At 47.8% G+C, this 23,925-nt stretch overlaps 8 protein-coding genes and 1 non-coding gene across 11 annotated transcripts; 3 read left to right on the top strand and 6 right to left on the bottom strand.

Moving 5' to 3' along the window:
- Positions 1-117: 117 nt before the first annotated feature.
- On the bottom strand, positions 118-1,771 carry TERG_06120 (uncharacterized protein; the record flags this gene model as incomplete). Its single annotated transcript, XM_003233077.1, has 2 exons — positions 118-1,584; positions 1,700-1,771. 2 exons carry the CDS (start codon positions 1,769-1,771, stop codon positions 118-120), a joined length of 1,539 nt encoding a protein of 512 aa, XP_003233125.1.
- Positions 1,772-2,317: 546 nt separating this feature from the next.
- TERG_06119 (6-phosphogluconolactonase) lies at positions 2,318-3,109 on the bottom strand (the record flags this gene model as incomplete). The annotated part of the gene is made up of 1 exon (XM_003233076.1): positions 2,318-3,109. One exon carries the CDS (start codon positions 3,107-3,109, stop codon positions 2,318-2,320), a length of 792 nt encoding a protein of 263 aa, XP_003233124.1.
- Positions 3,110-4,961: 1,852 nt separating this feature from the next.
- TERG_06118 (uncharacterized protein) lies at positions 4,962-6,086 on the top strand (the record flags this gene model as incomplete). Its single annotated transcript, XM_003233075.1, has 1 exon — positions 4,962-6,086. The coding sequence occupies one exon, from the start codon at positions 4,962-4,964 to the stop codon at positions 6,084-6,086; it is 1,125 nt and encodes a 374-aa protein (XP_003233123.1).
- A 1,129-nt stretch (positions 6,087-7,215) lies between these two features.
- On the top strand, positions 7,216-9,304 carry TERG_06117 (uncharacterized protein; the record flags this gene model as incomplete). The annotated part of the gene is made up of 6 exons (XM_003233074.1): positions 7,216-7,410; positions 7,480-7,614; positions 7,691-7,801; positions 7,861-7,985; positions 8,059-8,563; positions 8,627-9,304. 6 exons carry the CDS (start codon positions 7,216-7,218, stop codon positions 9,302-9,304), a joined length of 1,749 nt encoding a protein of 582 aa, XP_003233122.1.
- A 261-nt stretch (positions 9,305-9,565) lies between these two features.
- TERG_06116 (uncharacterized protein) lies at positions 9,566-11,331 on the bottom strand (the record flags this gene model as incomplete). 2 transcript variants are annotated; one of them, XM_003233073.1, is made up of 5 exons in its annotated part: positions 9,566-9,799; positions 9,859-10,161; positions 10,229-10,389; positions 10,456-10,769; positions 10,844-11,331. In XM_003233073.1, 5 exons carry the CDS (start codon positions 11,329-11,331, stop codon positions 9,566-9,568), a joined length of 1,500 nt encoding a protein of 499 aa, XP_003233121.1. The 2 variants fall into 2 exon arrangements, with proteins under 2 accessions (XP_003233121.1, XP_047606795.1); XM_047750103.1 differs by lacking the exon at positions 9,566-9,799 and having other exon boundaries at positions 10,121-10,389.
- A 1,204-nt stretch (positions 11,332-12,535) lies between these two features.
- Positions 12,536-13,676, bottom strand: TERG_06114 (uncharacterized protein; the record flags this gene model as incomplete). Its single annotated transcript, XM_003233071.1, has 2 exons — positions 12,536-13,132; positions 13,194-13,676. The coding sequence occupies 2 exons, from the start codon at positions 13,674-13,676 to the stop codon at positions 12,536-12,538; spliced, it is 1,080 nt and encodes a 359-aa protein (XP_003233119.1).
- A 500-nt stretch (positions 13,677-14,176) lies between these two features.
- On the bottom strand, positions 14,177-16,894 carry TERG_06113 (uncharacterized protein; the record flags this gene model as incomplete). The annotated part of the gene is made up of 1 exon (XM_003233070.2): positions 14,177-16,894. One exon carries the CDS (start codon positions 16,892-16,894, stop codon positions 14,177-14,179), a length of 2,718 nt encoding a protein of 905 aa, XP_003233118.2.
- Positions 16,895-19,208: 2,314 nt separating this feature from the next.
- TERG_10552 lies at positions 19,209-19,279 on the top strand. The gene has a single exon. It is a non-coding gene; the product is annotated as a tRNA-Gly (tRNA).
- A 24-nt stretch (positions 19,280-19,303) lies between these two features.
- TERG_06112 (uncharacterized protein) lies at positions 19,304-23,340 on the bottom strand. 2 transcript variants are annotated; one of them, XM_047750102.1, is made up of 5 exons: positions 21,406-23,340; positions 21,097-21,323; positions 20,892-21,022; positions 20,584-20,830; positions 19,304-20,526 (listed from the first exon to the last, which is right to left on the bottom strand). In XM_047750102.1, exons 1-5 carry the CDS (start codon positions 22,464-22,466, stop codon positions 19,919-19,921), a joined length of 2,274 nt encoding a protein of 757 aa, XP_047606794.1. In that variant the 5' UTR covers positions 22,467-23,340; the 3' UTR covers positions 19,304-19,918. The 2 variants fall into 2 exon arrangements, with proteins under 2 accessions (XP_047606794.1, XP_047604535.1); XM_047748551.1 differs by having other exon boundaries at positions 19,304-20,830.
- Between the last annotated feature and the right edge of the window lie 585 nt (positions 23,341-23,925).

Below are 23,925 nucleotides of genomic sequence, written 5' to 3'. Positions count from 1 at the left end.
AAAGTGTAACTTCTTTGTGCCATTCGTTATATTATTGTGCAGAATATCATAGGCAGCTAGCAGCGTGATGGTCATATCCATAACATCATTAGTTGGGCATATTCATCTATAGACGCATCATAACTCAGTCATACCCCCAACACTCTCCAGTGCGCGCTCCATCCACAAGATTTCGAATTCCATAATCTCCATTTCAATGTTGTAAATCATATCCAACTCCTCGATCATCGAAGATACCAGGGATTTATGCCCGGTAACAGTCTTCAGTAGAGCAGAATCAGAGTAGTCTACTGGCCTGCCAAACTTGTCTGTATCAGCCGTCTTGGGTACGTCCAGATCATCCAGGTTACCAGCCAGCTGGGAGAGTTGCACCGATAACGCTGCAATGTCCTCCTTCCATTGTGGAGGTAAGGGGTCGATGAATTGCAGCTCCCCATCTTCGTCAATGTTTGACAGAAGCTTATCTCTGTTTACCTCGCCATCATCCTTTAATTCCCTGCACTGCTTGAGCTTGGCAACATGTTGGGTCCATTCTTCGAAGACTCCAACGACAGTATTATACTGGCTGTCCTCTGACTCTGTAAGATGAGTTACCTCCTGGATAACTCGTGAGAGTATCCCCATTTGAATATCAAAATCGTGTCCACTACTCGAGCTCCTAGATTTCTCTTCAAACTTCTTGACAGCTTGAAGATTCTGGTACTTATATCTCTCTTGTTCCCGCCTATAACTCGCCCTAACCGACTCGTGCAGCTTCCTATAATGCCTTTCGGCATGAGCTTCCCATTTGGCTTTTGTCTGAAGACCCTGTGAGTGCAAAACGTGAAGTTGTAGAAGCTCTGTTTGTAATGCAAGTGTCTGTTCTGGGGACGGTTGGTCTTCGGGAGGGGTGGGCGAAGGCGAGGGGTTTTCAAAAAGCGTCTCCGGTGAGTTTGTAGTGCTTTTGGAGGGCTTAAGACCAAACCGCGCTTGATATGTTGGTGATGGAGCACCTGCTAGCTTTGACCCAGGAGGGTAGTACGAGCTAGGTCTGCCACTTGACTGCGGCCTCGATTTTGCCGTGTCGAGATTGATTATCTGGCTTTGATGCCTCGCATGCGAAGCAATATTGACTAGCTTTGGCGCAGTTGGGTGAAGCAGTGACGAGGAGCGCATTTGTCTCGCCGGCGGTGCAGATTTGGGAGGTTTGGCCAGGGCTCGTTTAAGTTCTGGTTTCGGCTTCGTGGGTGACCTGGCTCTGGAACTTGGACGTGATTTTGCACTCTCAGAAGGTAACGGCGCAGTCCTTGTAGTTTTAATAGCTTCTAATCGGCTCTCCCCCGGCTGTCTTGACCTCGCGCTTTGTACCGTTGACTGCGGTAGTTGTAGACTCTGCGGCCTAGGGATCGTTCGCCTTTGGGGCAGAAAGCTCTTCTTCTCCGGTATGCCATTGTTGCTTCCACCGCCGTTTCCGTTCCCATATGTAATTCCAAGTCCGCTACTGCTTTCGTATTGTAAGATCTCCGAGCTGGTGGTTAGTCGTCTGGACCCTGAGCTTCGACTGCCGAGCGGTAACAGTGATTGTTTGATGGGTGACAACGACGACTATTATTCCGCAGAAAGGTATTTCAGTCAGTCTTCTTGGTCATTTCAACTTGAAAGGGGTCCGTATTCTCTTATGCTTGGGCTGTAGGCTTGCTTCATAATGTTTTGCGCATACTGTTGAGTCTCCGTTGACCGCTTGTTTTCTCTGTGGTTCACGAACTGATAGCGATCGTGTTGGGATTGGCATGACGTTTCAGTGATTCTTCTCTTGACTCGATGGATGTAAAGGAGCGTAACAATGGCTAGGAGAAATTAAGTCAGGAGAACGATATTCTCGAGAAGAGATAATGATACTGGGTGGTTGCCAAGTTGAAAGGTGGTTGGGGGCTTTGGCGCATCTTAGTCCCAAGTCCGAACAGGGAGAGACGGGAGGATAGCAATTTAAATAAATGACCAAATACCAAGAATGAGCATTACACAGAGATCACATCCTCACAATTACACGCACGACACTATGGCAAATTGTGTGGGAAATGAATAATGACTTATATATCCCCGGCAGCTTATAAGACTTGTAATCTACCAGGCCCGGCAGGCAAGATGAAAAAATAGAGACAAATAATTAAAAAGTTGATCATACCGTAGCTACTTCCTATGGGCTAATGGCTGTTCTAACAAATATCCCTTATCATACTAAGGAATTCCCATGCCTTTTAAAGTCCTGCCCGAGTGTATCGACCCAACAGTTCTGCTTCTTTTTTTGATATTCGTTTATCATAACATAACACAGTAGCTAGAGGTTCTCGCGCTTGGGGAACCTAACATGTTGAGAAGCGGCTGAGTCGGTGAACCAGCTAACCTTCTCACCAGCAGCGGTATTAACCATCGCACAGGGAAGCGATCTACCCTCGTTTTGATCAAATATCTGGGAGAGTATATCCTTCTTGCCACCGCCTGTAGCGACGAAAGCAACCCTTAATCCGTGAGTGACCACTGGCAAGGTCAGTGTGATTCTCTTCGGTGGTGGTTTCGGCGAATCTTCTATGGGAGCGACCCATGAGTCCTTCTCCAGCAACAGTTCATGCCCCGGAAAGAGGCTGCATGTGTGGCCGTCTGGCCCGCACCCAAGCAGAATAAGGTCGAAAACAGGCGTTTTGACACTATCCTTGGCGGCAAACGAGCGTCTCAGCTCGTCCTGATACTGGTCGGCCACCTCCTGGATATCGTCGTGTAGCTCAATGGGGTGAACCGTCGGCTGGCCAAGCTGGTCTGTTGGTATCTTGTCGAGCAACTCCTTCTTCAACAGCCCATAATTGCTATCTGGGTGATCAAGGGCTACAACCCGCTCGTCTGCGAAGAAGATATGCCATGAGGCAAACTTAGGCGTGTCTTCATCCGTACCGTCGGCGGGAGCAAGCAGAGAGCTCGCCAGAACCGCTGGGAGCGAGCCGCCTGAAACGGCGACGCGGAAGGTTGAGTGTCTCGCTAACGCGGCGTTCTGTGACTGCAGCACATACTTCCTGAGCTGTTTCTGGAGGTCGCCCGGTTCGGGGAACGAGTAGAGGTTGGGAGAGCCTGCCGCCATGACGCTGTGTGTGGTATCAAGCTAGCCGTCGGCTGTCTCTGGCTATCGCATCGTCCGCTTCAGCTTGTTCCGCTTCTCTTTTCTTTCTGTTTATAGAGACGAGAAGGCGATAGGCGGGGACCTCCCACCGGTCACGTGGATAGTCGTAAGTAGCCAGAGCGGACGTCAGACGTCGAAGATGCAAGAAACATGACGGACATGATGGACGTCCAGGGACAGACAAGACGAGACGAGATGGGCTGAGATGAGACGAAAGGGAGGGAGGAGCGTGAACGCCTTCCTAGCAACAGTGTGCGGTCTACCTGGCGTCGTCTGCCACGATTACGGGGTGCCAGCCAGGCAGCAATGTTGGATGCCCGTCCACGGCGGCCGGACCATCTTGCATCACTATCTACGGAAGCCTGGAAGCCTGGACAGTTCATGGCAAGATGTGTTGGCTGCTGCGTAATTGCCTTGACCGGCATGTATTCCAACCAAAGAGTTGTCTACCCATGCAAAGGTCAGAGGCCATAGAGTCCACGGGAAACCGCATAGCCTCGCGGCGCGAGGAGTCTCGACCATGGTATCCAAGGCATCCCAGTCCAGGGATTCGCAGTATTATATATAAATAGGTTTGACAAGGCGACCATGGCGATTGGCTACCTAAGTATATTGCTACGGTAGTTAAGTTGTACCGTTGTGTCTACCTGGATCACGCATCTTAGAGCTGCAGGGCTGCCGGAACCCCCGTGTACCCGTTATTAATCGCTCCTTGACCGAGTGACAATCGGTTGATACGGAGAAAGCCAGTAGTGAGTGTTGGATGCTGCAAGTTTTTAAGCGAGGGCCGTGCTTTGAACCAGGAGTTTGGGGTCTTGTCGAAGCTAGGGATTCTGTGCAGTTTCCGCCCAGGCACGGGCTTGGCCTCGTGGTGGAATTCTTTGGAAGACGAGTTCAGTGGCATCTTATCACTGGGGCCGAGATGCAAGTGAGATATCGGTTCATTATCCCTTTGACGTTTAGTGATTACATTATATTGACTGGTGTCTCCATAGCTCTAAGCTTTCTCTGTACGGAGAACGAAGGCCTTTTTCCTCGTCTCCGGCCACAAAACCTTGTCAAGAGTGCCTGTAGGAAGCGATTTCATCGGCCAGGCAAGGCGACCGAAGTCAAAGCAAGTGGAGGCCCATCTGCGACTAGCCGTCCACTAAAAGGGACAGCATGCGAAACCCCTGGAAAATAACGTGTCAGGGCCACCTGCACTACAACACTCCATCCGCAGTAATTCCTCCAAAACCAGAGGCAAAAAAGAAAGAAGAGGACACGAAGAGAGGGGGGGAAAAAGCAAACATCTCTAACACCCACAAAGGCAAAGTCTGGTACCAGTAAACGGGGGCTGGCCCTGTCAGGGACAGAGGTCCAACGCAGTAGCAAGTCGATATTCCTTCGGCCAGCTGAGAATCTAGAGCCGGTGCTCACGCCTTTCATGCGAGCTTCCGGGCAGGCGGCGTATAAGGCCAGGCCCAGGGGGTTATATTTATCACTCTCATCCACACCTTCTTCTCTCTTTCTCTTCACCTATTTCCTTCCCTTTCCCTCTTTCCATTTTTCGCCGTTTGACCAAGGCGACAGTTGTCCTGTCTGTCAGGGCTGTTCACTCGTTTAGTTATTATTCATTATCATGGGCAGGCCAGCCCATGGAATTTTATTCTCTCTCTTCGTTCTGCTCCAAGGCGCCATTTGATCGACACGCTCGCTTACGACCCTATGACATCTCAACTTCAACATATACGCCTTAATCCAATAATTAATCCGCTAGTTCCGCATCTGGTACAGAGTATAGGAGTGAAGGAGAAGGGCATCTAAGGGTGGGATGGCGCTTTGTCCACGGCTGCAGCTTCTCCCGCCAACAACTACCCTCGTAGCCGTCATATTTTGGGCTTTGATACTTCACCTGCTGGGGACTGTAATAATACATCCCGTCAACGCTTACAGTATCAGGGTTTTGCCAGACCCAAGCATCGTGCCCGGTGACACTCTTCTAGAAAACCATCAGTTTGGTTCTGGTCTAGCAGTAGAACTACGGCCGATCAATGTCGATGCACGCCTATCAGCACCGACGGACACAGCTAATAATAATATCGTCATCCAACACCAGCGACAAAAAAGGGACTCTCCAGACCACGATACGGCCACTCCAACCTCGAAGCCTTCAGTCATCCTAAAGCCATCGCATTCTGGCGATCCGGTAAAAACCAGCATTATCGTCACATCTCCCACAGTTTCCGTCGGACCTGCCCCTACCGCCTTCGATACTAATCGCAGCGAGAACACAACCACAAGCTGTATGGAATTTTTCGACAGCTTTCTGTCAAACGCCACCTTCAACGACTGCATCCCCGTATCCGTCCTTCTCACCACATCCAGCTCCTTTTTTCAGAAAACGAAGACCTTCTCCTCCATTACCCAGACTCTTGGTTCAGCATGTGCTGTAGATGCAGATAAATGTACCTCCCTACTGTCTTATTATGCCGAGGAAATCGGGAAGAAAGGTGCCTGCAATGAGGACCTGACCAAAGGAAACCCGTTGGTCATTGCTGCCAAAACTGGATTTCTGGCATACAGAGCTATGCGTGATGCAACATGTCTGACGAACCCAGAGACGAACAACTATTGCTTTGCAGAAGCAATTACTGATCCCCGTATGACGGCGAACGTGTACATCTACCACCTCGCATTGGGCTATTCCCTCTCCGCCGGACGACCAAAGTGCGGAAAATGTCTACCTCCTACTATGAAAGTACTTCGTCAGGCGGCCGGGAACAAGCAGCAGCCTGTTTCAGAAGTTTATGTCACGGCTGCAACTCAAGTCAATGTTGCTTGTGGGCCGAACTTCGTGACTGCCTCACTTTCTTCAGGCGCATGCTCGAGCTTCCATCCATTGCCATTTTCTCTTATGTTCTTGCTCATCGGCATCCTAGGCTTCTTCCTTTCTTGACTACTATATAACTAATCATTTAATACCCTTTCTTTTTTAACACATTTTCTATATTTTCATGCGAGCATACCCAGCCATTGTGAGCCACCATCTACATTCTCGAGCTCTTTCCTTTTCTCATCTATCTTTGAATTTTCCTTACTGTCTTACTTGCCTGGCGAATATGGAGTTTGTCTTGATTGCACTAGTGTACGAAAAGGTGTATTTCACTATCTCATCAAGTAGTGGAGTACAGGACGGGACAAGGTTGGGTGGTATATTGCATTACTTACTGCATTTTATAATAATATCTTTTACTTGCCAACTATTTCTTTCCCTCCTGCATCCACTTATTCTTTCCTTGTATGAGAACAAATCGCCTCCCGCGGGATTCTACATTGTCTATTAGATCATCGTAATTTGATAGGACACCTAATTGTCATTTACATCAGTATTGAACTAACGTAACTATGCTGAGCGTATGTAAGCTTAATCTTGCTTCTTTGCGTTAGTACAGAGACCGTGTATGCGGATTTCCCTAGTTAGTCCCGAAAAATGACCTTCTACGCCTGAGGACGTTGGGTCTTTATTACACCAGTAAGTAGAACTCTACGCATGCCAGTGCCCGTTATCAAGCTCTTGATTGACATACCCTTCTCTTTAGCATGGTCTGCCTATTTTCAAACATAAATGCAAGCTCAATCCCCATGGATGTATAGTGTGTATGGTTTAAAAGTGTTGCACATGGTGGAATAAAAATGCCTTCGACGCCGAGTTAACTACTCTATAACTAGCTCGTGAATGATTAACGACTCGGTGTAGTTACATTGGTGAATTAGTTAGCACTGGTTAAATTCTTTGATTAATTAACTGTTTTCGTGACATAGGTAGTTAACTAGCTAATCTCCGTAAGGCTGTGAGAAGCAGAGTACCCGTCGTAGCTATATACCTAACTCGCCGAGATAGCTACTTAACTAATTCGTGCGGTAGTAATACAATCTTGGTTCCGAGTTCGCTGCTTAACTGCTTGCCAGTTGGCGTGGCAGGGATTAACTAGTTAACTCATTTTAATTAACGAAGTTAGTTAGCTTAGTTAACTAAGTTGACTGGTTGGTTGGTTATTAGTACTATTTAAGCCGCAGCCCGGACCATGTTGAGTTTAGTTAAATCCAACGTCTCATCATTAGCCGCCGTGCGCTTTACTGCTTCACGGGCTAACATCAACGTCTTTATGGATCCAGCGGGCGATCTAGGTGCTGCTGATGATAGGCGAGCACTTCTAGCCTACGGCCAAAGCCAATACGCGCAGCGAAACTATGCCAACGCTCTGACAGCTTTCACGACGGTAACTTACTCCACTACTTGAAGACCATAGTTGAGTCGTTTCTAATGCATCGAATAATGTTCAATCCAGGCCTTGGGCCAAGCAGAAGATGATAGAATGAGGATTTTGGACAACAGGTCCGCTACATACTGCAAACTGGGCGATTTGGACCTAGCCTTCAAGGATGGGAAACGAATGCTCAAACTCGACAAGTCAGACGCACGAGTAGGAAGTCCCATATGCATACCCCACTAGCAATAGACAAATTCTGTGCACAAATGATACTAACCCCTTTATACAGGGCTATCTGCGTACAGCTCAGGTTCTACAGCTGAAGAAAAGATTCGAAGATGCCCTAAGACTGTATGAGCACGCTCTTAAATCAGTGGACTCAAAGGATGAAAACCGATCTGTGGGCAAACCTTCTTCTTTCCATTCATATTCGAATATAATCTAACTCAGAATTGTCAGAAAATTGAAGTATTCAAAGCGAAGCTTGATCGAGCTATAAACCCACCCCGGCGGGATCCATTTTCTATTTTCCCTCCCGAAATTATTGCCATGGTTCTTCAGCATTTCAATGTACCAGCGCTGCTGTAGGTGACAGCCTCTAGATCCCGTCTCTATTTAGAATCCCACTGACTGAGCTTGTCCTTGATGGATAAACAGAAAACTGCTTCGGGTCTCTAAAAGGTGGAATCAGCTAACCGTGTCTCTAGGCCAAGCCTTTTCACGGGTGGATTTCACTCTCGCGAGACAACACACCGTTCCCTTCCAGGCAGTTCGTGCATATTGCGTGCGGCATGCTAAGTTCATAGAGTCTGCTGTTGTTGGCTGCATTACCCCGCAAAACGCCTCGAAAACTTTACGTCTCCTTTCGAGATGTCCAAGACTCGCCGAACTTAGTTTAAATGTTCAATTAGCAACACCGGAAGACATCAAAATACTCCATGATTTTACTGGACTGAAACAGTTGGTTGTCTGGCACCGTGAGCTGACTTCTGCGGAATTCAACTCTCTGCTCGCAGCATGTCCTACTCTCGAATACGCTAAACTTTTGCTGAGTGAAGCAAAGAAGCGACAGGATTGGAAGAGTTGCTCTCCTGCGCCTCGGATTCGAAGTTTATGCCTCACCTTTTATGAGATGACCGTCATGAACCCATTTTTCTTCGATGTAAGAAGCACGATATCCACAGTCATTGTGTGTAAAATTTTGTCTAACCTTGCAAATATATAGAGCTCATTAAAGGATACTATGCCCGTGCTTGAAGAACTGGAGGTTTCCGGCGTTGATGTAGAGATGGAACTTCATGGTGTGGACACAGACCTATCTGATCACCCGTCTCTATGCACACTTTCCCTCAACAAGTTCACTTTGGATGCTGCACTTAAGGCACTACCCACGCGTCTGGAAAAATTAACTTTGAACTCTGTTCTCATCGATCCAGTTATTGGGGCCGTGCCTGTATACAGCTTCCTAAATGGCCTCTCAAAATTGAGGGTACTAAGCTTTTCCAGCCTCTCATGTGACATAGGCTTCATGATTGACGGTTACTTTTCTGCCTTGGAATCAAGTCTGACTCCAGATTTAACGATTCTTGATATTGCATACTGCAATTTCACTGCAGAGGAGCTGGTCCCTTTCATGAAGAAAGGGTATTTACGCTCGGTAACGGAACTGGGTATTCCTGGCATTATGGGTATGAATGATAGCATCACAGAAATCATGATTGATACGATGCCCAGCCTAAAGATGCTAAATTTATCGCTTACTGAAGTTACGGGGTACTCGGTTAAGTTGCTCGCGGATGCGCCAAATATGAACCTAGAAAGGATTTTGTTGTTGAACCCCGCGACTCCAATTAGCAGAGATGCAATTGAATATGGGCGCAGTAAAGGGATCACTTTTCGATAAATCAAGCGGCATATGATTTCTTATGCAATGACGCCTTATATCTATGATAGTAGATAATCTTTAACTTTTAATTCTTTATTCTAAATACTTGATAATGGTTGTAAGGCTAAGGACACAGTTTAAGAAATGAGAAGAATATCCCTAATCAATATGCCTCCCACTCTAGCTCATGATTCACGTGAAAAATGATTCTGGGACAAATAAAAGAAAGAAATAGAGGATAGTGGGTAAAGGAAAGAGATGGGTAGGGTAATAACCAATTTACTGGTTGGTTGGGACACCTCGCTCTTGGCACCATTTGAGAACTTCCTTATCCAGCTTATCCCTCTGGTCTCTTACAAGCTCCATCATCTCTTCGACCTGGTCCTTGTACTTATCGAATGAACCAAGGTTCTCACCCTTTGTGCCAGCTCCGTTCTTCAACATTGGAACGACAGCATTGTCATAAGTGGCAATCATGAGGTCCATGACAGCAAAAAGCTGGTTGGGAAGCCACTATATACCAGATTAATAGCCGTATCGACAAGGCCAGAAAAGAAGGAGATAAAACTTACGGTGACGATGGGACTTCCTCCGGTAGCAGTTGGGTGGGAGGTGCGCTTGATGATGTATTCTCGGGCAAAGAGCCAGTGTCTCCACCGGAAGCTGCGAACGTGGTCGAGCGTTTTTAGGTAGAGGAAGACGGTCTCTGGGTCCTGCATGGAGTACTTGGGGATGTCGAGCTCGGCGGACTTAGCAGCGACATGGGCAAGGAACTTGCGGTGGGGCAATGGGCGGTAAGCACGGAACTCATGCAAGATCTTAGTGAGTGGAGTATCAGGCATGGGAATCTGGCAGAGATGATCCAGTAGTGGGATCTATAAGTGGTAGAGTAAGAAAGAGGTTAGCTAGGATCATCTTCAGCTGGTATGAAGATAGGCTTACGATGCTGTCATTGGCCCCGGACTCTCCGCGGAAGTTCAAGGGCTGGTTGTCCTCGATGCCCTCGTAGACGACGCCGTTGGGGAACATGGACTGGGAGGTGATGCCGAAGATGAACACACGGAAAGAGATGTAGTCGCCTGGCTTGGAGTTCTTCCACATGTCTAGGTAGCGATGTGAGTTGAGTTACTATGCATTATAAAGGGGTTGCAGTGCATTGGTTGACATACCTTCCATGCACTCCTCGATCTTGGTCATGCCAGCAAGGATGGTACGATAGGCATCATTGACGGTAGCACGGTCAGCACCTTGCTCAACGGCATTGAGGATGCGGACGACACCGTCAACAAGGGAGCCAGTCTCCTTGACCATATACACGTGGGTAAGAATAAATCCAGCTTCAGAGCTGTCAGGATCAAGACCGTGCTCGAAGCCACGGATGAGCCTCAAGTTGGAGTAGTCATATCCCTTGGAGGTGTCGGCAAGGGCATAGTTGAACAGAGCATACGAGGCAGCATAAGACAGGAATGGAGGAAGATCCAAGCTGTCAACAACGTTAGCATGACATCATCATACATACAGCATGGTGGCTGGAGGGAGCATGGAGGGGCAGCATACATCTGAGCACTCTTATACATTGGGCCAGCAATAGAGTGAGGGAGTCTATCACGTCCAAGACCATAGCCTTGGTCAGGATTAGTGTTCCAGGACTTCCAGCAGGGCTCCAAGAGGTAAGAAGAGGCAAGGAAGGAGTAGTCTCTAAAGATGGCTGTAAGCGTATATAGATCTGGCTTGCCATCAGGGGTGACAATCTTGTCAATCTCATCCGTGAGATCAGGGAGCTCCGCATGGACAACGTCACCCAGTTCATAGGTAGCAAGCAGTCCGGGAGTTCCATCAGCCTTGCGGACAGGGAGGCGGTCCATGATGGAGGATAGAGGAGCGAATACCTCCGGCAGGGTGGTTGCTGGCAGGATGGTAGGCATGAATCCTGACGCAGCTGTGATGGTGAAGGGGTCAACGGACTTGGGAATGGACTGGGGATCATCAAACACATGAGGGAAGGCCTTCATGGTTGAAGTAGGAACATCCTCGATACGAGTCATGGTGTATGGATGATGGGACGATGGGGGAAGAACAAGGGCTTTGAAGATATGGTAGGGGGTGTGGTGTTGTAGGTGCGTCTCTCTCTGTGAGAATGGGTGGCAAGCCTATGTATATATGTATAGGGGGAAGGAGTAGATGTAAATGAGAGGGGGAAAGGGGCTTTTCAGGCGTGGGAAATGATATGATGCAGCAACGAAGTACAAATTCACCTATTTGGCCTGGGAAAGATGGTAGAAAGGAAGGGGAAAATGGGAATCTGGAGGGGGAGTATGGCAGCATTATATATCCTTCTTGAGGCCGGAATTGATACCGGCCTCACGCACTAATTACGAAAGCTGGACAGAAAGAGAGGGACCTGACAAGCCGCTGCTTGATCAGATGACGAAATAGGGCGGCTTTCTTGGGTATAGCCCAGCAGATGCATCGTAGATGTCACTGGCATCGTCCCTGGGGCTTATATAGAGTCCTGGCATGTTGATATCGTCGATATCAAACAGGCAGAGGAGGCTCATGGCTTGATTAGGTAAACTGTCGTTGGACGGTACGAACGAACCCAAACCCGCCTGGCCCGGTCTGGCCAGCTGACAGATTAGATTATCAGATCGTCTATAAACGCGGTATTAAAGTACATTTCAGCCTCCAGGAGTCCTGGTGAGGTCCCTTACACCCCTCTAAACCCTTCTTCCTCGATGCTCAGGGATGTATTTATGAGCAGTTCGGTTGAAGATGGCACCCTGATGTCGTTTCTCATGTTCCTTTTGTTTCCAGCCAGCGCAGAATAGTACATGCAAGCTACAAGGACGTCCAAAGTCAAACCTCAATCGCCACGCCTACGATTGGCCAGGAGCACTGGAACCAGCCAAGAGGCCGGAATTGAACCGGCCTCCGTTAATATCCGGCCAGTGGGAACATTATTCATCGAGTTCCTGGAGCCGATTGGGATCACCGGGCCGTGAGTGGCTGCGGAGGAACGGAGGGAAAAAAAGCAAAGCAAAAGGTCCGAAATGAGGAGCAAAGGGTGAACAAGGATATATAGGGTGCAGCTTGCACACGTGTTTTTATCCAACAGCTAAATTGATATAACTAATACAACGTCAAGAGGACCCTCAGAGAGATGAACACATTGCGGGAAAAAAAAAAAAGGAAAAAGAAAAGAAAAGAAAAAGCGGGGGAGGGGATGGATGGATGGCGGCAGGAGGAATATTACAGCAGGAAGTCACTGTAAGTTAGTGAAGTGATGGCGGTTGCCAGGGCGAGAGAGAAAAGAAATACCATCCAAAAGGGAGGCGGCGCCAGACTCTTACTCTTGGAGGATGGAACCTGCAAGCCGCTATTGATATACACATCATAGCATACGGTCTCAGTTGAAAGGCCACCAGCCCTCTGGCACCGCTTGGAAAAGGCAGTGTCCGTCCCGTTCTCGCTTGCGCTGGTGTTGTGGTATATCGAAAGATGCTTGACTCGGAGATACACGTCAGTCGTGCTTGGAGATCCGCTCCACATCCCCCCGTCTGCCCAGAGGTTCAAGTAAACGCTTCCTTCGTCCTTTGGAATGCGGAGGTTGTTGGTGTGCACTACCTTCGAATTTTGGTAGAACCGCAGCTCTTCTTTTGTCCAGTCAAACCGATGGAGTTGAAAGTGCTCGGCTGGCCGGTGTCCCTTTAACGCAATGATCTCAGTTGCATTATCAATCAGCCATCCTCGATCATCCAAGGCCGGATGCGTGGTGTAATGAACCAACATGGAGTCGGGCTTGAACTCTCTCGTCAGGATTTCGATATCGATTTCGTTTTTGTCATCCTGTTCTTTCCGTTAGGACTCTTTCAAAAAGGAGAAACCAATTTGGATAAGGAGTACAGACACGATACCAGAAAAATCCGGCCACACTGCCTCCCGAAGCATTTTCCATTATCATATCTGCCCGAAAGCTTCCATGCAAGATATTGGAAGCACGACTGGCGATTGACGCTACGCTAACGTTATGCGCAGACAGTACAGACTCCTTCGAATACCCTTCTTGCCGCAGCGTCAACTGACCATTTTCAAGATATACATTCTCAGGACGGTTGAGTATAGGCAAGGGTGTCGCCCAGTTCATCACCGGCAACCCCCATTTCTGAATTGCCCAGTCACGTGTAAACTTGGGGTTCGTACTTAGTGGCTTTGTTGGCGAGTAGGTGCTGAAATTGTTGTGGATGAGGTGAGTGTAGTAGTCCTGAGTATCGTTGATGACGAAGCCACATTCACAACTTGCCCCAGCGGTGGTTGGGTATATCACGAGGAATGCCAAAACGGCGTGCCTGATGAGAGATGAGAGATCAACTCGAGGTGTTCTCACCGGCATATCTGGCGGAGCTGGAAGATGGTGTTAAATGTTGATGGGTGGCAAGCAATGGTCGCGCTTCGTCTGTGCGATCTGATGGCATCAGGCACATCAGCCTATTTCTCAGAGAGGTAGAATCGCTCCGGTGCATGAAAATAAATGCAATGTAGTCCTTTTCATAATAAGCTGAGGCGAATATGTAAGCAGTCCCCTTGAGTAAGTACAGCAAAGCGAAGCAAAGAAGAGAAGTGGAGGAGAAGTTGATATTTCTAAACACCACACCTTTCCGCAATAGGAAAGACCGAAGTATTCATATATTCTAGCCCGCGAAAGCAAGGCGGAAGGAAGTAGAGACAGCCGCCTCGACCAAAACACTGCATCCTTGGACACTATTGACAGCTCTTACTACAGGGGAAGTTCCTCAAGGTCCTGGACATAACCATATATTATGTAGCTTTCGAGGATCCTACTAAAACTGCTGAGTGTCGCCGTTCCTCGTTAGTCTGGAGTATGTGTCCTGATCAAAGCCCCCAGCGCCTGGCTAGCTGCTTTTTAAAGGCCTCTAAATCAACAAGCACACCTCCAATACGAAACTTGCCAGTCACATATGGATCGGGGTTGCGTGGGATAAGCATCCATACATGTGATACATTGCAAACCCCCTCTGGTATCACACCGTCTTTTGCGAGCTGTTCGCATTTTTCGCAAAACAACATCATCCCAAGACAATAAGTGCAGACGTGGACGTTGTCGCTCCCTCGAAGTAGCTTCTGGCATCCGTTACATTCCCCAATAGTAGGCTTGTCACCGATGGTGTCATCGTGACTTCCCATCCTTCGCATCCCCATTTTAGTTCTCGTCGAATCATTGAGCATTGCTACTAGGCAATAGAAAATGGGAATGACGAGCTCATTCTCACCGGTTGCCAATAGCACCTCCCTAAGAATTTTGTAAGCGAATGTATCATTTTCCAGGTCATCATTTGACAATAATTCGAGTGCGTATTTGATCGATGGTCGAAAACAGGCATCTGCGTCCTCCCTTCTACCTTGTAGTCGATACCACAGCCCAAGGCGAATGGCAGCCTTATTGGCAGCGTAGGATATGGAGGAGCTGCTCCCATGAGGGTTTGACTCCTGTTTCGCTAACCGCTCTAAATTCTTGACATCATTTTCTGCATTTGAAAAATCAATGCCTGCTTGCCATAGCTTTCGGCTGTAATGGGTAGCTAGCCGGTCTGTTGCCTCATCTTTGACGAAGAATATGGCACTTCCCAGTCTTGGTTCTGCAAAGGTTTCAATCAGCTTGTTCCATATCCTTAGAGCTTTGGCTTGCTCCCTTGTATGCTTATAATAGAAATCCGCAAGACAAAGCTCGAGCTTGCTTGACTCAACCGAAATTAACAGCTTTTTTGTCACACGAATCGTGTCTCGGCAAGCATCGATGAAAAAATCCTCTTGCCCTGTGTTTCTTGCAGCTCGCGCGACAAGTTTGAAGTAATCTGAGTTAACATCAAAGTTGATATATACGAAGACGGCCAAATAAGCGCAATCTCCGGTTGGGGTCATCCTCCCTTGCATGGCTTTCAGTGTCAAGATTATATCTTCGCAGAGTTTCTGAGCATCCATCAAAAGTAGAAGTTGACAAATACATTTGTTGCATTGAGGGGAAATGCTGTGGCCTTTCTGATAATATTTCAACGCGTTTGCCGTATCCTCCAGTTTGGCAAAACATTCAGCCGTCCGCTCATACATTGCATGAAGATACTTATTCACTCCGGCTAGTCTCCCCGTACCCTGTTGAACTTCGGATATTAATGATGCGTGCAGTTCAATAACTTTCTCATACTGTCCCAGCTGGAAATATGTCGTTGCCATACCACCACGCGAGAGCCACAAAGTACTGTCAAGCTCTAATGATTTGGTAAAGTACGTCAAGGACTCTTCAAGGAAACCTTTGTCACGTAAAGTCACAGCAACTCTCCGATACCAATTCGCTGTTTTCTCCATGCCCAACCTCTCGGCTAGAGAGATAAGTATCGCGGCGGAGTTGCAACCTTCATGCTGCAGATCCGGAGTTCCATCCTTAAGACAAAAATAGTTGAAAACCATGTCGCAGCAAGTCTCGGAATGCCCTAGTAAATCACCAAGCCAATATCTTTCGACAACTAGAATTAATGACCTAAATGTGTCTGCAGGTGAGCTGGAAGTTGACCTGACAAATTCTTGACAACCAGGGGGTAGTTCAGTTACGATTTGCTCATCATCCATCCATTTTCTTACTTGTCCCAGGTTTGTTGTAGTCAAAAATGGTGGCCCGACAGTAAAAATCCAATATTTCATGGTGCTTTGTTGGGTAAACATTCGACACAATAAAATGACTATCTGTATCTTTTGTGCATTTGTCATTTTTGAGGAATCAAGCTTATGAAGATGTTTTGGCCAGTTCTTAGCCGCATAATATCGTAAGCTTGCGGCTGTATCCTCCGATTTCAACATGGATTCTTCATCACACGAAATTTCAAGCGACGACTTTTTAGATGCACTAAGCATATGGAGGTGTTTTGGCCAGTGCCCATCCGCATCATATCGTAAGCTTGTGGCTTTATCCTCTCCCTCTTCGTTGCACAAAATCTCCAGGCATAACTTCGCGACGTTAAATTGAGCGTCATTGAAGTCGACGCCGATACTGGGATATCCGTCACCTGCGGAAACTTTGCCCTTCACACCCCGAAAGAAGTCTCCTAGGGAGGAATGACAAAATGTAACCGTCGTTGTATCTGGGTTCGAATCAAACTGAGTTGCATCATCCGCATCTTCAAAAGTCTTCTCCTGGGTGCGACCTATATTATCTTCGTCATCCGAGCCAGCAACGTTTGGATTCATGAGATATAGTTCGGCAGTAGTTAATCCATCTTCGCGATTAAGGCTGAAGAAAGAAGCAAACTGTCTCCGAAGGGGGCCTTCCAGGTAGATCATACCATCCCCGTCAGGGGATTTGAGCTTTAAAATTGTATCAAGCTCTCTCAGTGTCAGGGGCCACTGCGCACATGTTACCCAAGCCAATAATTCGTTCAGGGTATCTGAATAATCATCAACAAGAGTCAAAGAGAAACTTGTGAGGACATGAGAAAGCATTTCATCCAAGCCACGAGGCGCAGAATCCAGGGCTTCACGGATTGCTGACTCGCTTCTCTTCTTCAACAACTCTTTTAGCATCAATTGAACCCAAATAAACATGCCTTGAGCCCGATCAGAAAGTTTCTTGATAATTTCTGATCGTAGTCTTCCCGAGACTCTTTTAAGAATGTTCGACTTTCGGATATTGTTCTCGATGAAACAAATAATGTCAGTTGAGTTTTTATTTTCCGTGATATAGATCGTAGGAACCTCATCCACCTCAAGAGACTCTGAGATAAGATCGCCGAGTTGGGGCCTTCCAACTATTGCCAGCTGAATTCGAGGATTATCGGTCACTAATTAACAAAAGGCGTTAACGAAAGCCTTCCTCAAAAATCTCAAAGAAGGAAAATAAAAAGCCTCAGTGAATTTGGGGCCTAAATATGTACCTTCATTTATATCTTTAACAAGATCAAAGAACGGCTGTATTTCCGCATCAAATGCTTCATCAACCCCATCAAGAAGCAAATAAACACTGCTGGCTATGTTTGACTTTTTGACAAAGAAGTTGACGAAGAGCATTCGCCAGGCACTTTCGATGGTGCTAACATCTTCAGACGTGAGGGCGCTTGTCACAATATACTTCGCATAAACCGGGTCATTTTGACTGATTTGATATGCCATGTCACGAAGTGCTTGGTGAATAGACCTTGTTTTCGGGTTATCATCCTTGAAGAAGAAATATCCCACTGAGACACGAGAAGAGTGATGCACAAGCTGTGGATACTCGCCAGTGAGGTATGATATCATGTTGGATGCGAGGTAAGACTTTCCGGCCCCAGGGTTACCAGAGACTCGCAGAATAGGTATCTTTTTCTCTGCCCAGGATATAAAAAATGGTTCATTTCTGATCCAGTCTCCAGTGTCCTTAACTCGAGACTTATTGATCTTGTCGTACCAGTCATAAGCACTGACCGAAGGCTCGAGTGCTCCTTTGATAAAATCTTGGTGATTTCTGTCTTGTTCAGCTTTTGACATCTCGTTTGATGATGCCGTTTCGTGTAGAAGGTTATTCAATTTTTGGTTCATGTCCGTCACTTCAAGACTGATTTGAGAAACCGAGTGGCTGGTTTTGTCTACTGTCAAGGTGGTGGCAGCGAGAGTGATCGCGACGTCATCAACTGCACGGCTCGTCTTCTTGGTCTCTGTTAATGTTTCCGCACCCACAAGACGGTGCTCAGTTTCAGTGAGTTTGGCGAGCCTTCCAACTGCCTCCTGAATTTTGTCGTCATTACCAATTAAAACATTCCTGGCAAACTTGAGAAACCTGCCTCCCTTGATTGCCTTTCGGGATAAGGCGAAGACCTCAATCAGAACGACAAGGATATCACTAAGATGTTTACTCAATTCATTCGAAATAAGCTCGCGGTTGTATATGCGTAACCGAACGGTAAAGTTCTATATTTTTCATGTTAGTTGAAGAAAAACCTAATTCTCTCGCAGGTCATACCTCAAGTGAGTCCATCAAGTCTTTAATAGCGTTGTAAGAGGCAGAAACTCCCTTAGCAGCATCCATTAAATAAAGGACTGAACCAAACACAAGAGAGCTTGGAGGAAACGCTATAGAAGCTGCCCCAGACACAAGATGTTCAACCAGCTCGATGGGCTTCAGAGCACATTCTAGCGCGTCGAATAAGCCGTGCTTGGTTGACCGAAAGTCGTCGAATTTGCCATTTTCCTTCTCGATTTTATCCAGCAGAGCGTCGGTGGATGTGATTTCAAGCAAGGTTGGATCAAGCAGCGGTTTTTTAGTGATTTCCTCATACTTCTTGATTGCTTCCTGGTAGACCATAGGAATTTGGTTGTATTCTCCACCCATCCTCACGCGCCTTTGGTAGATTGGAATCAATTATTTGATGCTTTCTTCTTCTAAGGAGTGGCGGCTTATATTCTAATGGAGGAAATGGAGGACTCGTCTTGGGATAACTCATGGTTTATATAGGTCCATCGATAGGCACTCCATTGCGGGCAGGGGTATATTATGCGAGGGGACTAAACTCACCCCGCAGTAGCTGGCGCTTCATAATAGGATTGGAGACGAATCCTTCGCAAATGTAAGGCCGTTCTCGTTGTTGTCATGAAGGATGCGGACAAGGCTCGCACGTCCGCGGCCCCCCCACTAATTTTGAGCGGGAAGACATGAGCCCAATAAGTGCCGGAGAAAATGTTCAGAAGCTATCGAACTACTTAGCTGACCCATTGGCCATGACAATAATATCATACCTTCCGGCACAACCAGTTACTAACTGACATGTCGCTGGGAAGAAAGTGGAAAGAAAGTGGTTGACGTTGAAACGGCCTATTCAGGTAAATATCTAGCTCTAATCAGCTATGATCTGCTAAACCACTCACAATAGACTGCTTGTATCAAACAGCATTGATGGTTTAGTGGTAAAATCCGTCGTTGCCATCGACGGGCCCCGGGTTCGATTCCCGGTCGATGCACTTTTCTTTTTTCTTTTTCTTTTTTTACCCTCCTTTCTTAATATCGGATTTAACTCGCTTCCTTATGGAATGGGGATTTTTTTTATCACTTTTATCTATTGCTATTAACAACTACTTACTACGTATAGACTTCCTCACTACACACTTCACCGTAGTTTTCCTGGAGTCAGGCAGACAGACACTTGATTGTTGAACCATTATAAAAGGCGAAAAAGGGGAGAGTTACAGAGAGGCACAAACTCCAGACACTCAGGCATAGACGCAAGGGTAGAACAGAGGCATAGATAAATAATATAAAACGTGAGGGGGCGGTGACGTACAGTTGTAAATATAGATAGGCAAGCAGGGAGGTATGTGGGTAAAGAATAGAAAAGGGGGATAAGAGGAGATAAGTATGAGTACGGCTAATAGACAGACGCCATGATGCCCATGAATGAATAACGATGGATGTGTTAATGTTGATGAATCCCGGATAAAATGGATAAAACAGTAGGAATGAGAGATGAAACTATTTTAAGTAGTCGTCAACGACGTTAATAAACGCCCCTGCGCCGCCGTCTTCGCTGAGTTCGTTTACAAGTGCCTCGATCTGTTGGTACAGCCGCTCCACCGCCGCGGAGGAGGACTTCCCCAGTGATACTATGGTAGTCTGTTAGTAGATGTAGTGGGAAGCAAGTGTAGAGGGACGTTACCTAAGATGGCAGAGTTTAGTTCCTCCGCGACTGCAACTCGACCGCTGGGATCCAGCAAGTGGCCGTGAACAGAAGTCTTGGGGTCCGCATAGGCTACTAGTGAGAAGATGTCGTCCAGGGTCTTCTTGTGCTCCTTCTCATCACCGGAGTAGTCAGCTTGTAGCTGTTGGCCATACAGTATAGCTTCGTGCAAAAGGTCTTGGTCCTTTTTGACAGTTGTGGTGTCGTTGTTAGCATCGTTGGTGTTGCTAGCATCAGTGTCCATCATGTCGCTAGGAGCAATTGCTTCATTGGTATCGACGTCAGGCATTTGGTCATCGACTTCCATGTCGAGTGTGAAGCCGTCGGAAGTTGTTCTGGTAGGTTCCGACAGGCCATTTGATGAACTGATTGCGGCAGGCTGCGGCTCAGTACAGCGACGCATCATCTCAATGAACTTTCTGCATCGTAGTCTGAAATGGATGTGTGGGTTGTCACCGAGGACGCTGGCATAGTGTACATTTGTCAGCTTCAGGGCCCTGTCGATGTCTCCCTCTAGTATCGCTGCTCGTATTTCTGCGCACGAAGTTAGTTGGTACCATTTGATGGGGATTAGACGGAGCTTGGGCCTACTTTGTCTGTTGATGGCATCTACATCATCCTCAACCTCGAGTTCCTTCATGGACACTTCTCCGGAAGTTTGCAAAGCACGCTTTTCATCCTGAACTTCCTGTGCAAATATCTTGGCAGTTTCTACATATCCGTCATGTGCGAGGAACTGGGCAACAAGTTTCTGCATGAATTCCGATTCATCTAATGTGGGATGCAAGGTAGAGAGGTCCGTCATCTGGATGTTCTTCTGGACATCATATTTTTCGCTCTATCCAGGTTCTCGTTAGTATTCCACAGCTCACTCACAAGATGGGAGTGGGACAACGTACCGCCATCATACTATCTATGTCGAAGATGAATGGAAACTGGCCAAAGTTCGCCTTGACATGTGCGCCAGGCTGTTTTCTCATGCCTACACATGGGTATAGCTTCGCGGGCTTCAAATCACGGAACGCATTTCCTGCCATGGCCATTAGTAATGAGCTTTTTTAAATCAAACGCAAGCCGTATGTTTGATAGACTGTACCAACTCACCGAGGAAAGACCCGTTTTTTGTAAAGAAAGCGTTTCCAGTAGAGAACACAATGCCGCATCCAATCGTATCATTGACGGTAAATGTAGGTCCATAAGACCTTCCCTGGCCCTGGTTGTCACCGAAAAACGTCTTACCGTCATCACCATGATAGGCCCAGGATTCCTGCTCCCAGCCTGGTAATCTCTCCAGAGAAGCCTTATTATTCGAGAAGCCCACACCAATCATACTGCTAAAGCTGTTAGCAAGTCTCTTTGTTTTTATCGCATAAGATTGAAAGGCTGGTGAATGAGCTGAGTTGTCTGACATACCCGTCTTTCGGTTTGGCGAGAATAGTGACTTCAAAGTAATATATACCACATTTGACAGGCATAGGCTGATCGGCTCTTACGGCTGCGGCCTCGTGTTCCTGTTTAGGCACATGGCCAATATACCGTACCTCTAGCCCTTCTCCTAACAAATCCAGGCCGCTGTACTTATCACTCTCGTTCCAACGAGAAGGTAGTGGGGTAAGTTGCTGTCCCTCTAGCGGTGCAGTCGAGTCACCGCCAGGACCATGACTCTCAACGATGTCATATGTCATTCCTCTGTGCGAAGGCGCCATGCGGTGTAGGTTAAGCTGACTTGACGAGGCAGATAGGGGGAGCGAGGAGGCTGAGGGGAGATGTTGGGCAGAGGAGCCTGGGGTAGGCGTATGCTGACTCTGCGATTGAGCATCTCGCTGGGAGGAGAGCTTTGCCTTGTGAGCTGCATATAGCTGGGCGACGTATTTCGACGAACGGAGGTATGAAGGAGTGAAGAAGGAGTCTTCTGGGTTTTGTTGGTATAGCGAATTGTTGAGGCCAAAAGGTAGGGCATTCATATCAGCCTGTTCGAGCAGTTTCTCAAATTGCTTTGAGTATGATGGGAGCTGTCCCACGCCGATGCCCTGACCCAGTTGGAAGGAGAGGTTTGAGTTTGGTCTCCGCCAGCTGTTTGCGGTTGCGCCTGCACCAGCACCGCTGCCGTTTGTCTGTTGTTGCATGGCTGCGGGATCTGTGGGGAGTGCGGAAGAGGAGAAAGGGACTTGGTTGCGGGATCTGGAGGAGGAGGTATCTTGGATGGCGTTGTTATTGGTGCTAGACGATGGAGTTAGACTTGAGCGGAACGGAGACGGAGGGTAGTGCTCGTCATGCTCGTGCTCTGCTTGGCCTGGCTGGCGCGACAGGACGGAGGCGTAAGAGGACCTGCGCGTGCGATAGATGGTAGGGATGGCTGTGGTTGGTAATGGGTAAGGGGAAGTCGAAGCTGGAATGCCACTGCCGGAACCATTGCCAGCTCCAGAGTCAGCGCCTGTACCAGCACCAGAGCCGGAGCCTGGTACACTGCTCATGCTGGGCGTGACAGCGCTGTACGCCGATGTCTTCTGATGCTGATGTTGCTGGTGCGGGATATCAGGAGTCCGTACCTTTGTTAAGAAGCTATGAAGGTGGCCCCCCCGTGCAGCGAAAGAGTCAGTAAATGCCTTCTCCGGAAAACAAGAGAGACAGGTATCTGCCAGTGTTGTTTGCTTGAAACTGAGTGACTATCAGTTACTTACCTTGCCGCTATCCTCCTTTGCTTTGCTTTTTTTCCTGCTCGATCTGCTCCTTTAACTACTCTGTTTCTGTTGTGGTACGGTGTCACTGGTCCAGCGTGTGTGTATCTGCCTGAGGGTGTGTGTTGTGTGTGCGTGTGTGCCCGTGTCAAGCAGTGGTAAAATGGTCCACCAGCTCGATATTTCTTCTTCTGCCCTCTTGAAGCTGGCAGCTCTGCTGCTTGCGCTTATCGATAGTTGACTAGTTGGTCAAACAACTAACTAGCTATGGCAGCATAGCCCCAGACCGAGCAGAGCAGTGCGTAACGATGCCGAGTCTGAGCAAAGAGGAGCTGCAGACGATGTTATATAGTCGAGATACAGTAACTTATGACAGCATGGCTGTGTGTCTGGGTGCTTTCTCTCTCTCTGTATTTGTGTGGCGCGGGTGTAGTTATAGCGTGAATATGTAGTAGTTCTGGCGGTGATGTTGTTTTCTGAGGGGAAAGAAGGTAGTCAGTCCGGGGTCGACGGCTAGCCGTGGTCAAGGGTCGGGCGCTGCAGCAGGGAGAAGCAGACGGGCAGCTGCGCAGGCGACTCGAGAGGCCTACAGTGAAGAGACGAGCGACAGGCGTATCTTTCTTGTTTCTTCTGCTGCTTCTGCGAGTCCGTCTCTGCTGCGAGGAGCTTGTCGCAGGGTTGGGTTGACGTTGAAACCACAGGAGCTACAAGCGGACGAAGTAGAAGCAGGGCCGTCCGGGAAGGGTCACATGAGCAGGGGCAGGGCCACGCACACGAGCAGCAGAAGGAGCAGAAGAGAGGATGTCTACGGTGACAGAAGGAGAAGGACTGCGTAGTTGGCAGCGGTCAAGCGGTTGTTTGGATGCTGGTGTTAAGGAGGCGCGAAGGCCGGCTATCTAGAAGTACATTGACAGAGAAAGAAACCTTTAAAGAGACCGACCAACCGATGATGCCCATATACCATTAGTAGTAGTAGAAGTAGCAGTAGTAGCAGCAGCAGCAGTAGCTGTTGTTGCTTTTGTTGCATTGCACCAGGCAGGAAACAGGAAAAGACGAAGAAGAGCGAAAAGAACCGAAAAATCCAGATCGAACAACCCAAGACGCCGTGGTGAAGTGTGTAAGTATGGTATAGGGGGTAGAAGATGGGGGAAGAGGATTATGATGAATAGTGTACAGTGTCGAATTTGTTCAGAAATGGGGGGCGGCGGCGGAAGGGCCGAAGATGTGGATGTTAATGATACCGGCGCATCGCGGT

This window comes from Trichophyton rubrum, assembly GCF_000151425.1.
Source record: "Trichophyton rubrum CBS 118892 genomic scaffold supercont2.7, whole genome shotgun sequence".
In the NCBI taxonomy this organism is placed as follows: Eukaryota; Fungi; Ascomycota; class Eurotiomycetes; order Onygenales; family Arthrodermataceae; genus Trichophyton; species Trichophyton rubrum.
The sequence above is the reverse complement of the archived record's forward strand: the minus strand, read 5'-3'. Positions and strand labels throughout refer to the sequence as shown.

Coding starts and splice junctions, on each gene's coding strand:
- TERG_06112 (XM_047748551.1), bottom strand. CDS start 22,466: ATGAGCAGTGTACCAGGCTCCGGCTCTGGTGCTGGTACAGGCGCTGAC. Junction 21,324..21,405: donor CTCGCCAAACCGAAAGACGG/GTATGTCAGACA, acceptor CAGCTTTAGCAG/TATGATTGGTGTGGGCTTCT. Junction 20,831..20,891: donor ACATAGATAGTATGATGGCG/GTACGTTGTCCC, acceptor GAACCTGGATAG/AGCGAAAAATATGATGTCCA.